At 32.8% G+C, this 15,142-nt stretch overlaps 1 protein-coding gene across 4 annotated transcripts in view; it reads right to left on the bottom strand.

Annotated features, from left to right (window-relative positions):
• Positions 1-15,142, bottom strand: part of LOC150092679 (mediator of RNA polymerase II transcription subunit 25-like) — a 616,627-nt gene that overhangs the window by 449,531 nt on the left and 151,954 nt on the right. For all 4 annotated transcript variants that reach the window (XM_090414304.1, XM_090414306.1, XM_090414307.1 and 1 more), the window contains exon 7: positions 14,301-14,366. In XM_090414304.1, coding sequence (XP_090270430.1) covers positions 14,301-14,366 — 66 coding nt within the window. The remainder of the gene's footprint in view (positions 1-14,300; positions 14,367-15,142) is intronic.

The raw sequence follows: 15,142 nt of genomic DNA, 5'->3' as shown, positions 1-15,142 counted from the left end.
TTCAAAGTAATTACTCCATACTTCAAGGTTATCTTTTTCTTCCGTTTTCATGTCACCTTTATCATCTCTAACTCCTTTTACATCACTCTTTCTTCCATTCCTAAGCTTCTTCAACAACCTCCAGAATATTTTGCCACCTTCTTGATATTTATTTTCTATATTCTTGCCAAAGTCCTCCCATGACTTTTGTTTAGCTAGTTTCACAGTGTTTAGCATTCTTGCATTTGTCTCTGTGTTCTCTAAGCTGACTTATTTGCCATGAACTTTTGATATGCTTTCTTCTTTTCCTTCACTGCCTCTTTAACTTCTTGTGTCCACCATGGAGTTCTAATTTTTCTATCCTTGCAGACAACTTCACCACATGCCTCTCTAGCTGAATCAATCAGGGCTTTCTTCAAGGCTTGCCATTGAATCTCCAAGGTTTGATTCCTGTTCTCAAACTCTTTTGTTTTTTTTTCAATAATCTTTCTGTATTTTAGTCTACAGTTCACTTCTTAGAGCTGCTCAACTTTTATTTGCTTTAAAACTTTCTTAGATGTTATTCTTTTCAATATGAAATTCAAATTTATCCTGCTCAAGACTAAATAGTGATCACTTCCAATTTCAAATCCTCTTTACACTCTGGTGTCCTGCACCAGGGAGAAAACATCACTATCAACAATAACATAGTCAACGAGACTTTTCTTATTCCTTGACTCTTCTCTCCATGTGAATTTGTGCACAATTTTATGTTGGAACATGGTGTTAGTAATAACCAGTCCATGTCCTGAGCAGAAATCCAACAGATATTTGCCATTATTATTAGCTTTGCTCTTTTCTCCAAATTTTCCCAAAATATTTTTGTATGTCTCACAATCATTTCCTACTCTGCTATTTAGATCCCCAACAAGGACCAACTTTTCCTTTTTCATTGTGTCAGTTGCTTTTTCTAAAGCCTCAAAAAATTCCTCCACTTCTACCTTAGTAGAACCTTCTGTGGGACCATAGGCACAAATAAGTCTCATTGTCCAGTTCCCCATTCTCATATTTGTCCACATTACTCTACTTGAGACTGACTGCCATTCAAGAAGGTTAGCCTCGTATTTTGTGTTGAATACTATGGCTACTCCTTCTTTTCCTTGATTGTCATTGCCTGTATATAACATTTTGTATTTATTGCTCAGAAAGATCTCACCAGTTTTGGTATTTTTTGTTTCAGTCACCCCTATTATGTCGATCTGGTACCTATCTCATTCCTCAGCTAGCTCCATTTCTTTGCGATTGAGGCTTCTTATGTTGATAGTACCGATCTTTAACTCTGGTGATGTTGAGTTGGGGTGTGTTTTCAGATTTGCTCCAGTAGCTGACTTTTCGCTGTTCGCCCTGGTTCCCTGGCAAAAACAATGGGGGCCTTGTTTATCCGGGCGACGCCCCAGCTGTAATGAAATTTTGTCATGTTGTACCATCATTTTTTATTTTGGTTTAACCAATAAGAATACCATTTGGTTGGCTAAATCCCAAATCGCCAGCCCATCCTCGTTCTTTCAGTATCCAAGTAGATACCCAACAGGGTGCACCACGAGAAGGTGAGGATTGGACATTAGGTCAGAAGCCCTGGTCGGTTCTCCACATTCCTTTAAAGGCTATGTGGAGGTCTCCTCTCAGTTATACAGCTTTGACCCTTAAGCACCCTTTTCAGAACCACCCTTGTATATTAGTCAATTTTTTTTTTAAAACAAATAATAACTAGGTATTGTAAATTTTATTTCTTCCTCTTTATTTTCTTACTATTATATTAGTTTTATTAATTCCTTGTCGGCTGCTCCTTTGTAAAATATTTATTTTCTTTATTTTTACTTGATCTATTCTTTTATCTGTCAATCTACTTCCTTATTTAAATTTTTTATTGCCCCCACCCCTTTTTCTGCTGTTAGGTAGACCTCGTGTAATAAGTCTATCTAACGTAACAATCCCTGAGCAATCTCACCATATCAAATAAGAAATTTATTTGATCTTAACAACTCTGCCACTTAATTCATCTTTTTATGCTTGAAAGTCAGGGCGAGAGGATAACAAACAATAAGTTAATACTTCTATACAATATCTTTATATGCAATTCATGGCTCGTTAATGAATACTACTCCCGCAGGCTCTTTAATATTTTCGGGATAGTGCATTGGCTAAGGAATGTGAACTAGGTAATTACAAAACAAAAACATGTTTATTATCAAACTAAAAGATATGATACAGAGCATATAAAAGTTGATTAAAGATTAACTTAATCAAAGGCACTTTAACACAAAAAATTACTTGCTATCTGAACAGAAGCTATAGTGCTTTCACTATCAGAAAATAACTTAATCACTTAATAATCAAAAGCACTTTAACACACACAAAATTACTTGCTATCTGAGCAACAGAAATTATAATGCTTTCACTATCAGAAAAACCTATTGTGGCTTGATATAAAAGTGTCATCTATGACATAATTTGGCTTACAAGCATGCATAAATATTCCAGGAGAGATTACATTAACTTTCTTTCAACACATCCAATACTTAATTGATAGTAATTCAGACACTATCGCAATCAACCTGTGAATAAGACATACTTAACAATATATATTTTTCCCTTATTTCACATTCACTTTACCTCCCAGTTAACAAGTAACCTCTCTCAATCCTTTACGATTTCAAGTTACATTCATATAACATACTACAACAAAATAATGTCTTACTTGCTAACAACCTCGAGAGGAAGGTCTAACATCTATTCTGTAACACACAATGAAACTGGAATGTCTTCCGTCTGGTCAATCCTTGAGAGCTTTCCTTCGTCGGATGCGCTGGGGTTCTGCTGTAGCTACCGGGAGCCTAGAGCGAGCTGCCGGCAGAGAAACATCTGGCATTGGCAGTGGGAAGAGTGTGATCATCATGGAACTAGGGAAGGAGACCCTGTAGACTCGCAAGTGAAGAGCTAAGCATGAGACCAAGGACCAAAAAGTCCCTAACCACGTGCTGAATTGCCTTTTATTCTATCTTCAGTCCTTTGTTCTTAATACGGAGTATTCCAGGATTAACCAGAAGCAATGAAAGATTTGACGTCATTGCTAGCCACCAGACCTTACGATTTTGGTGGAATTGAGCGCTAATCCGGCTTAACTTATTATATATGGAATTGAGCACTAATCCGTCTTAACTTAGAGAAAGTAGTCAAGGGAAAAATACAGGAATGGATTGATGAAAACGAGATACTGTACAGGGGACAGCATGGCTTTGTGAAGGGTAGATCATGCTTCAGTAACTTGCTCAAGTTTTATAACAGGGTGACGGCTGAACTGGATAAGGGAAATGGGTTTACAGTGATACTGCTGGACCTGGCTAAGGCGTTTGACAGGATACCACATGGAATACTAATCCGTAAACTACAACATACGGGAATGGATATAGGATTGGTGAGATGGATAGGTGGTTGGTTGATGGAGAGATATCAAAGAGTAGTTTATTCAGGAGTAGAGTCCAAAAGACGGCCTGTGACTAGTGGTGTGCCGCAGGGTTCTGTTCTTGGACCACTGCTGTTTAATCTGTTCATTAACGATATCGGGAAGGATCTAAGTGGAACAATTCATTTGTTCGCTGATGATGCAAAGTTGGGTAGGGCAATAGTGAATGCAGAAGATGTCAAAGTCTTGCAGGATGACTTAGATAGATTGGAGTTCTGGGCTAAGAAGAATGGATGTCAATTTAATGTGACAAAATGTAAGGTTATGCATTTTGGGGTGAAAAGATTAGCAACAATATACCACATTGGTGGAACTGTACTCCAAGAGATTGATGAGGCCAGGGACTTGGGAGTGTTGGTGGATAGGGAGATGAAGTTTAGGGGGCACATTGCAAAAGTAGCTAAATCAGCTCATCAACTCACTTGATTGTTGAAAAATACCTTGACGAGCAGAGACAAGTAAGTTATTGTACCTCTGTACCGAGCCTTGATAAGACCTCATCTCGACTACTGTGCCCAGATTTGGTCACCTCGGTTCCTTCTTGATGGGGAGGAGGTGGAGAGGATCCAGAGGCGAGTGACTAAGATGATAACAGGTCTATGGAATGAACCATATGAGAACAGGTTGAAGATTTGTGGGTTGCAGAAACTAGTTGATAGGCGGAGGAGGGGAGATATGATTGAGACATTCAAATTGCTAAAGGGATTCTATAGGATTAATTCAGAGGATATTTTTGAGATCAGGACTGGTGGTGGGAGAACTAGGGGACACCTATGGAAGCTGGGCAAGAGTGTGGTTAGCAGGGGTGTTACAGCTGGGTTCTTTACTTTTAGAGTGGTAAATGAGTGGAATAAGCTGCCAGAGTCTGTTGTGGGTGCTATGACGGTGAACGAGTTCAAGACAAGGTATGATAGATACTGTGAGAATGTAATCGCATAGTTGTGTGGACATGATGTTTAGGGCCTCCCTCGATGAGTCTAAGGACCCCTGGAGTCGCCCGAAATAATAATAATAATAATAATAATAATAATAATAATAATAATAATAATTAACTCCTATTAAGCTTTTACAAACAAGTCAAAAGTATTTGTAAATTACTGTTAGTGTAGGTGCATTCTAACAATAATTTATTCTTTTATATTTTTACACAACTAACTAAGCACATTTTTTTCTTATAATTTCAGAGTTTGTTTCAGTGATTACTGCTAAAATAGCAGTAATCACTGAAACAAAAAAGAAATTAAAAGGAACTATGAGAACTGAAAATTTTAATGTGATATACAGTGGAGTCGACAGAGACCAAAGAGCACAAGCGGGAGTCATGATTTGGATTCATAACTCCCTGTCAAAACAGTTAAAACATTATAAATTATGGAATGAAAGAATAATAGACGCTAGAATAAAAATAGATAGAGGCTATTTAACAATAATTGGTTTATATGCCCCAGAAGAAGGAAGAGAACAGGATAATATTGATTTTTATAATCAGCTACAAAACATATATAATAAAATAAATAAAAATGATTACATAATTTTAGCAGGAGACTTAAATGCAAGAATTGGAAACACGAAAATTAATAATAATATAGGAATACATGGAGAACACACTCTAAACAGGAATGGTAAAAAATTGATTGACTTTTTAGTTTATAATAACCTAAAAATAATGAATTCCTTCTATAAACATAAAGACATACATAAATATACTTGGGCAGCAAGAGGATGGAAATCAATATTAGATTACTTCATATTAAATGAAAAGACATCAAAATTTTCACTAGATGTTAGAGTTCACAGAGGATATGAAATAAGCAGTGACCACTTCCTTGTTAAAATAAAATTAAGATTACCACCTAAATGGCTATAAGTAACAAGAACAGAAAGAAAAATTGAAACATTTGTTTATAAAACTAGACTATTGAATGACACAAATGTACAATGGCTATATGAACAAAGAATTAACTAGTATCTAGATAAAATAAAACAAAATGAAGAAATAGAATGGCTTAATATAAAAACGATACTAAATGCAGCAGCAAATGAAAGCTTAGGAAAGACCAAAAAATTCAATAAACGAAAAAAACTGAAGATCTGGGATGATACAATCAAAGAAATAATCAAAAAGAAAAAAGAAGCCTATCACAAATGGTTAAGCAGTAAAAGATTACAAGATGAAATAGAATATAAAAGAATACGAGCCATAGCTAAAAGAGAAGTCAGAAAAAGACATAGAGAATCATGGAATAAATTTGATTCTAATTTAGAACATGATTTATATAAAATAAGACCCAATGTATATAAGATTTTGAAATACCTAAATGCAGATACCAAAGAAAACATAAAATTAAACACTGAATTGAAATTAGAAGAATTTCTAAATTACTACACAGAACTGTGGACAGACAAATATTTTAAAAAAGACAACTGGCAAACAATTAACGAAAATGAAAAGGAAATAACTGAAGAAGAATTAGAAATCAGCCTGAAAGAAACAAGAAACGGAAAATCACCTGGAGAAGATAAGCTAGGTCCAGAACTATATAAATACGCAGGAATAAGATTCAAAGGAAGACTCTTATTATTTTTAAATAAAATTTACTCAACTGGTATCCCCCCAATAGAATGGAAAAAAGCAATTGTGATTCCTATCTTTAAGAAAGGTAATAGAGATGACCCTAAAAACTATAGAGGTATCAGTATACTAAATTCCTGTTACAAAATATATAGCAGAATCTTAAATAGCAAACTAATGAAATATTCTGAAAACTTTATTTTAGAAATACAGAATGGATTTAGAAAAGGACGATCATGTATAGACCCGGCATTTTGCCTAAAATTAATAATAGTGAAAAGAAGAGAATATAATTTAGAAACACATATTGTATTTACTGACTTTGAAAAAGCATTTGACAAAGTTAAAAGAAACATATTATTTAACATATTAAATGAAAGACAAATACCAAATAATATCCTAAAAGCTGTCACAAGTATATATGAAAATAATCAAATACAAATAAAATTAAATCATGAGCTATCATATACAAGAGAGATAAACCAAGGGGTCCGACAGGGATGTCCCCTCTCAGCAACTCTTTTTAATATCTACTTAAATGAAATAATAATAAAATGGAGTAAAAATTTATATCAAGAAATTAAACTTTCACCCACAGTTAACTTAAACACTCTCCTCTTTGCAGACGACCAAATAATAATTACAAATTCTGAAGATAACTTACAGAAAGCTATTTTAAATCTAAATGAGATATCCAAAGATTATGGTATGATAATATCAATGGAAAAATCAAAAACTATGGCCTTTAAAGGACAAGATCCAGCAAGAACTAAAATAGTATTAGATAACAAGATCATAGAACAGGTGAATTCATTTAACTACCTAGGATGTATGATCACCTATGAAAATGAAAAAGATATAAACATAAAAATTGTAAAATATTTAAAAATAACAGGAGTAATTAACTCTATATTTAAACCAAACCTAGTTCAAAAACAAACCAGGCTAAAAGTATACAATACATTAGCCCTACCGGTCTTAATGCATGGAAGCAAAATCTGGACAAAAAAATAAAAAGACAAACAAAGATTAACAACAGCAGAAATGAAGTTTAGGAGAAAAACTGCAAAGTATACCCTATTTGATCACAAAAGAAACGAAGATATTATGAAAGAATTAAACCAAGAACCAGTAATTGAAAAAATTAAAAAATATAAACATAGATGGATGGAACACATTCAAAGAATGAAAACAGAAAGATTACCAAAACAAGCCTTAAAGTACAAGCCATTAGGAAAAAGAAAACCAGGACGTCCTCTTAAACGATTCAACGATGACTTCTAAGGCCGGAACAGACCATACTAGGCCTAAATCCTTGATATGTATGATGATGGTGGTGATGATAATTTCAGACAAAAAAAATTGGAAAATCCTTAGCGAAAATTCTCTTAAAAAAATTATTTCTCGTGAGATTTTAAAGTATGTGTATTCTGTTGATGGAAGTGATGAATCTGAAGCTAAGTATTATAGTCATTGACTATTCCTATAAGAGAAAGAATTAGAATCCAAATTGTACCTTCTGTAACTTGATGCTTTTATGAAAATTATTCAATAACATTTTATTCAACAGGACACAGCTGCTAATAAAATGTTAAATCTAAAAAGGAAGTACTTAAAAATAACAAAAAAGTAGCCAAGAAAAGTAATTTTCTTTTGATACTGCTGCTCTTCTGATGATATACATCTAACAGATTGTATCATACAAATGATTTCAATCTAATTTAGAATAGTTTAATGCTACTTAGGATCCATTTAAAAGTACAGCATAATAGGAGTAAAATGAAAATGAAGTGTAGGTTAGGGTGACCAGACGTCCCTTTTTTAGACTCTGGTCCCTTTGTCTCGACAAAACCTTAACAGGACACTAACTGTCCCTTTTTATTAACTGTAATCCAGTTTTGTCCCTTGTTTGAATTTGTGGCATGACTTCATTCTTGTATGTTTGAATATGGAAAGGATAATGTCTCTGCTGGTGACATATGATAGCATGAGATCGAAAACATGCATGCTATGATGATTATCAATTATAATCTGCTATGAATTCGCACTCTCTCTCTCTCTCTCTCTCTGCGAAAGAAAAAAATGCTGCAACCAGTGGCAGTACTGCTGCATCCGGGCAGTAACAAGGTTAATTGTCTACCATACCGTTGTTTTGCGCTTCTTATGCCAGTCTGTTAGTAATTGTGAAAGTTAAAGTGAGTGTATATTGTGAGTGATGATATTTCATCCAGATTTTATCTTGCAGAAAAGGAAGTGCGGTTCCACTCAGGATTTAAAAGAAGAATATTCCTTCTTTTCCTCTATTCCTTCTATTCCTCCGACAATGAAACAAGTTGCAATGTACTGTTTGTGTGTGTCATTCGGTTTTTTCAATTGAACATGGAGGCTGTTCTGATATAAAACAGCATTTGATGAAGCAAAAACATAAATTGCCAGCCGTTGCTCACAGTTCAAGTCAAGATGTTATATCATTTTTCATGAAAAACTTAAAAGGGAAACTAACTAACAAAAGTAAATGTCTTGCAGCTCAAGGAGGTTTGTTTGTGTTTCATGCAGAGAAACATAACCTTTCTTTGAGATCAAAGGATTGCACCTCTGCAACAGTGAGAAATTTATTTCAAAAGAAATTTACATGTAGGCGAATAAAGTGACAATCAATTTTAGTGAATGTCCTGGCACCTTATGCAATGTGAGAAATAGCAATTGAATTGAAACAAGTCAAATATGTGTCAGTTATGGTAGACACATCAAACCACAGAGATTTGAAGTCAGTGCCTGTCCTTGTTAGGTACTTCATTGCGAATAAAGGTATTCAGGTTAAAGTGTAGATTTTTAGAACATAACAGGAGAAACATCAGAACTGCTTGCAAATCATATATTGGACATTTTGCGGAAACAGCAACTGACTGAGAAAATTATTGTATTTTCTGCAGATAACTGCAACATCAACTTCGGTGGATACAAATGAGGTGGTTCCAACAATGCATTTTCAAGACTCAACAAAGGGTTAAAAATGAACATTCATGCTATTGGCTGTGCTGCTTATGTTGATCATAATGGTGTACAGACAAGTGCTGATATTTTGCCTATTGACATTGAAACAATTATAAAGAAAATATTTCAGTATTTCCACCGTGAGAGTAGAGGAATTGAAGAATTTCTCCACATTTACAGAAATTGAATACAAGCATGTTCTAGGTAGTGTACAAACAAGATGGTTATCATTACTACCAGCTGCAAATAGGATTACTGACATGTATGATGGACTCATCTTACTTTTTATCACAAGATAAATGCTCTCCACTGTTGAAATCATTTTTCAGTAACCAACAATCAATACTTTGGCTCCATTTCATGCAAAGCCAGCTGAACATATTCTCAGCAACAATAATGAAAATAGAAAGGGAAAATATTTCGGCAACTGAAGTGGTAGAAGAATTGGAATTGCTCAGACAAAAAATTACAAATAAGAAAGCTGAGAACTTTCAAAAATTTAAAATGTCATCAATTATTTCAGAGGTTAGAAGATGAGGGCATCTTTGATGAAAAAGAATTTTTAGACACTACAAATTTATTTTATGATACTTTCCTTGAATATTTAAGCAAATGGGCTTATAATTTCGAGCCATTGAAAGCATTTCAATAGCTAATAGCAATCAGTGATGTTAACAGCAAAATATACAATACTGTTGATGAAGATGCATTATTTGATGAAGTCAGCCATATAAATAATGTTGTGAACTCCAAGATGGAAGAATGGAAGGACACAAATGCTGAAGTGGACAAAAAGTGGTGTGATGTGTTGAAGGTACTCAAAGAAAAAAACATCCACTACAAAAACATACTGCCAGTTGTTGCGTTTGTTATGGCAATCCGAGGAACAAAGGCAGCTGTAGAGAGAATTTTTTCTCTTATGAGTTCTTTGTGGTCTAATAAAAAGAACCACTTCAACACCAAGACTGTGAAAGAAATAACTGTGACCAAGACACACTTTGACATTTCGTGTATTGCCTTTTATGAATGCATCTTGAAAGAATAAACAGCAACATCAATCCTGTGTACTGTAATTATAATTTATTCCATTTTTATAGAGAATACCAGAAGTGTCCCTTTTTTAATTGCTGAAAATTTCAAAAAAATGTCCCTTTTTTTTTTTGTTTTGAAAATCTGGTCACCCTAGTGTAGGGCCACTTGCTAAACAAATATGTTTAAGCTTGAATCATCACTAACTGTACAGCCAAATATGGAATAGATTCACAGAATTATTTCAGATTATTATTTCAGTAAAAATCAATTAAAAAGGAACCGGGTTTACAGAGTAGTCTTCCTTCATATACTTCTAAATTTTGTATGTCCAAACGATTTAAAAAAAAAAAAACCTATGATCTAGATGTTTGTTATGATACTTAATTCAGTGCAGTCAGAGGGATCAGTAAGTAAACTGTTCAAACAGTTTTTACAATTTATTTGTTGAGCAATTTAATTACTTCCTTAAAAAGAGCTATGTACTAAAAAAGCTTCTCCTTGATTTAAGCTTCAGCTTGTTGCATCTACAGTACTTCAGTGCAGAATTCAGTCTGTAAATCGTTTTCTTGGTCCACCTACTGCTCTTTTCATATTTTGTTTCCAGTCTCTTGCTAGCTTAATTCTTTTTGGGTTGATTATATTAATATGTTTATATCATTCTGATCCTCTCTTTTTTATCCATTTGTTTATGGACTATAATAACTGACATTCTTTGAGACCTTTTCATTTTTTTACTCTACCGCATTTTGTTTTATTAATTATTTTTCTTAACGTTTTCATTTCACGTCATATTTATCTGTTGTATTTTTGATGTTCCTATTCTTGTTTCACAAGCATAAGTCAGTACTGGTTGGATTACTGATGTATATATTATTACTTTTGTTAGGTGTTTATTTCATTAGCCTTCAAGGATTGTTCTTTTACTTTATTCTGTGTTATATTGTTAATTAAGTTTCATTACTTGTTCCAGTATTTTATCATTCAGTTCTATTTTGCATCTTATTGGTTCTTTTGCAATTACCATTGTTTTTTATTTTCTGTCGATATTTTCATGTTAAAAGTGCTGCATATTTGTTAACATTTGAATAACTGCTTGTGGAGATCATCTTATTTTCCTGTAATACTATATCATCTGCATATCCAAAAATTTAAATTTTCTTTTTTGATTTTTAATTATTTAGTTTCTGGAATAAATTCATTATTTTATTTGATGGATGAAATAATAAATTTATTATTTCATCCATCACCTTGTCTGATCCCTTTCCTTATAGGGATTTAATAGATAGCTCTGTTCTGATATCTTATTATGCATTCATTTTTTATGTATGTATTTTTGATTATTTCAATAACTTGCAGTGGTATATTTCTTGGTGCTAGTAGTTTCAGGCTATCCTATAATCTGATTCTACCAAAAAAAGCCTTCTTTAAGTCAATGAAACACATGAATATTGGTTTATTATACCAAAAAGCAATAGAATATACCAATATATTCTATTGCTTTTTCTATAATTTGCTTAATAACAAATATAGCATAAGTAAATGACTATTCTCTTATGGAATCCTTGTTGCTCATCATTATATTTCATAATATATAGTCTTGTATTTATGCACTATATGCACTAATATTCATAATATTAGCGTACACTAAGTTTCTTACTCGACAGTTTTTAGGTTCAGATTTTGTTCCTTTTTTAAATATCAGTATTGTTATGTTCATTCTCCATTCATTGGGAATCTGTTCTTAAAGATATGTTAAATTAGATTTCTCATGTTTTCAGTCATTTCTTTGCCTCCATTACTGAGAAAGCAAGAATTATATTTATTAGCTGGAGTCTGTGCTACTGGTTATTTTATTGCTCAAATTTGGGGGGGGGGGGGGGAGAATTGATATTCATAGCAGTTAAAAATAGAATTTCAAACATCCATCTTGCTTTCTTAGTAAAATTTTTTTAATAAGATATGTTTTTAGGAGATATAGCTTTCTCTTGTAATAATTCAAAAAAAATATAAGGCCAGTCAGGTCCTCTTACACTGAAGTGTGAAGTCCTTATGCAAGACTTCACCTCCAGAAACATGTTACATGTACCAACAAAACTATTAAACAGAGCATTCTAAAATACTAGCATGACATACTAATCTATGGCTTTAATCTCTTTATTAAAGTGAAAACACTAACTTCTGTGAGACCAAGGTTTTACAAAAATGGAAGAATGTCTTTCATGCCATAATCCACTTCATTATGGATTTGCATCTGTGACTTTAATCCAGGGATCGGGAATCTTTTTGAACCAAAAAGCCATTCCACCAAAAAAATTAATTAGAACAAAATTTTGAGAGTCGCAACTTCAATTCGATTTTTCGTGGAAATTCCACATACAATTCCATCAATGTGGCATACAGCTATGCATTTTGGGGTGAAAAGACTACCAGCTGTATACCACATTGATGGAACTGTATGTGGAATATCAATGGAGAATAATTTAACAAACCTCTTATTTTTCTCAATCATAGAAGGAGGGCACATCAGTCGCAATGCATACTATATTATTAATATTTATATTTTTATTCTGTAAACTTGTTAGAAGGTTTTCTGAAATATCTTGACCTGTAATGTATCCTTTAAGTGTTAGCAAATCAGGAAATTCTTCTCGAATACTGGAAGATGTGATATATTTAAACATCACGCAGCATTGTGCCATATCGGAAATATCATTTCCGATATGGCACAATCGGAAATTATGGATATTAAATCGGCAGATTTAATATCCATAATTTGCATATTTGAAACTTCTGCAGAAATTGTTACAATCCATTCCTTGACAGTTCTAGCTGAAAGAGGTAAATCTTTAATTTTTTTTTTTTTACGTATCTCATCCTTATTTTTTATATCCTTAAATGGAAATTTAGAGACATTATACATGCAATTTTTTAGAAATTCACCATTGGTAAAAGTTTTTCCCGCTTTTGCTATTTCAAGGGATAACAAAAAACTTGCTTTAGTAGTATTTGATGAAGATTTCGTCTAAGTTGACAAATTTTATTGCTGAAGCAATGTTTTCTTTTGTAATTCTTCAATACCTGTTTTCTATTATCACCCTCAGGATATTTTCACTGAAGTCTAAATGTTTTCCTCTAAAATGTCGTTCGACATTACTTGATTTGTTATTCTGAAGTCGTAGATAGCAAATTAAACATTGCGGATTTCCATTTACTTCTATAAATGCAAATTTCCCTATCCACATTTTATTAAACCCTCTGTTTTCTTCGATTATTTTTCTTTTTCTTGAACTCATATTAGCAGGGTTATTATCACAAATGTACCTGCAAGTAAAACGCAAATTCAACATAATAACATAAAAATTAATTTGTGCATAACATTACCTGACACTAAATTAAACACCAGTTTAGTACCACAATAAATAAGTTAACTAACAGAATTTTTCTTTTGACAGTTAAAATCCGTATGTATCTAAAAACCATGGTGTTTGACAGGAAAGCTGATCAATTAGTTCAAATTTTCGTCGTGGCGCTAGTTATCTTAGTCATGCGTAACACACGTCACATGCATAGTGCTTAGCACCACGAACAGGTCGAATCAAAAAACAATATTTAGTTTTTTGTATTAATTATGTATCTTTTAATTCAATATAAAAAAGCTGCACTTTGTTCAGCCAAGAGCCGCCAGTTACCGACCCCTGCTTTAATCTCTTCACTAAAATGAGACTACCATCTTCTAGGTCAAAGTGTTAAGCATGAAGAAGAGAATGTCTCATTCCATAGTCCAGTCCCTTATATATTTATGGGTGTGATTTATATACTTGCAGCTTACATTTCATTATATAACTGGCTATTAGGCCAATGATCACAGTAAACGAAAGTAAGCTGCATGTATGTACATATAAAAACAAAGAAAACACATTTTTCCATTATTTTTTTCTCATTGTTAATGTTTTCTATACTTGGTAATATTATTCATCTGTTTAAATATCTCACCAGATGAATTAATGATTTATGTTGTTCAATTATGGCTTCTCCAAACACCCTCCTCTTCTTACCTGTTTCAGTTTAAGAAATGGATAACAAATATTACAATGAGCAATTAATTATTTATGCTATTAGAAAACTGATTCTTTCTATTTACAACTGCTTAATAAAAATACTTACCCAGTTTAATCTCAAAAAGTTGTTTAAAGAAGAATCCACTTTAATTATGTAACTTACCTTTTCATATAATTTAAATAAAGCTGGAATTTTTCTTGGCGAGAGGATACTAAAATTTATTTGTCTCTGAAACAAGAACGTACAATATAAATAAATGGTAGTTACAAAAATAAGCACTAATATGTGAAAACACACAAACACACATTTGAATATATATGTTCACATTTAAGCCAAATGTTAATAAATCACAGGAAAAAAAAACATAAACATAAAATTGAGTACAAATAAATATATTTCAAGATTTTCAGTCTTCTTTTTTCTCCATATTATCTAAATTTCTTAGAATTTCAGCCCAACAGAAACTCAGATCATCAACTAGAAAAGGAACAAACCATATCGATTCAAAGATATATAAATGTGTATGTACATTTTAGTACTTATTTTTCAACTATTCTTTCAAATACATTTCCACAGAAATTATTTGTGATCATTATTTCTAAAATTGTAAATAAAGTTCTAAAGGATATAAACAAACCAGTTAGATTATCAATGTTGATTCACAATCTTCAGTGTTTTACCTATCACTCCTTTCACATACTATTCATTCTAAACTGTAGTATTTTTCATCCACTATTTTTTATTTCAGCATTCTCGAATGTGGTGTCACTTAAGGATCAAATTCTTATACCTGGCAGGAGACCCCCCCCCCCCACACATATCCTTTAAGGAATGCAGAGAACTGACTGAGGCTTCTGAAATAATATTCCCCACCTTCAAATGATGCACTCCACTAGCACTTTCTTGTATAACGAAAAATTTTTGCTGTGGTACCACAGTAAGTTTGATTTATTATACAGATATTTCATCTTATGTATCATAAGATATCGTCAGCATAAAGTAAG

This window comes from Typopeltis vanoorti, chromosome 25, assembly GCF_054136105.1.
Source record: "Typopeltis vanoorti isolate ZY-2024b chromosome 25, IOZ_Tvanoo_1.0, whole genome shotgun sequence".
In the NCBI taxonomy this organism is placed as follows: domain Eukaryota; kingdom Metazoa; phylum Arthropoda; class Arachnida; order Uropygi; family Thelyphonidae; genus Typopeltis; species Typopeltis vanoorti.
Note: the sequence above shows the minus strand (reverse complement) of the source record. Positions and strands in the feature narration are given on the sequence as shown.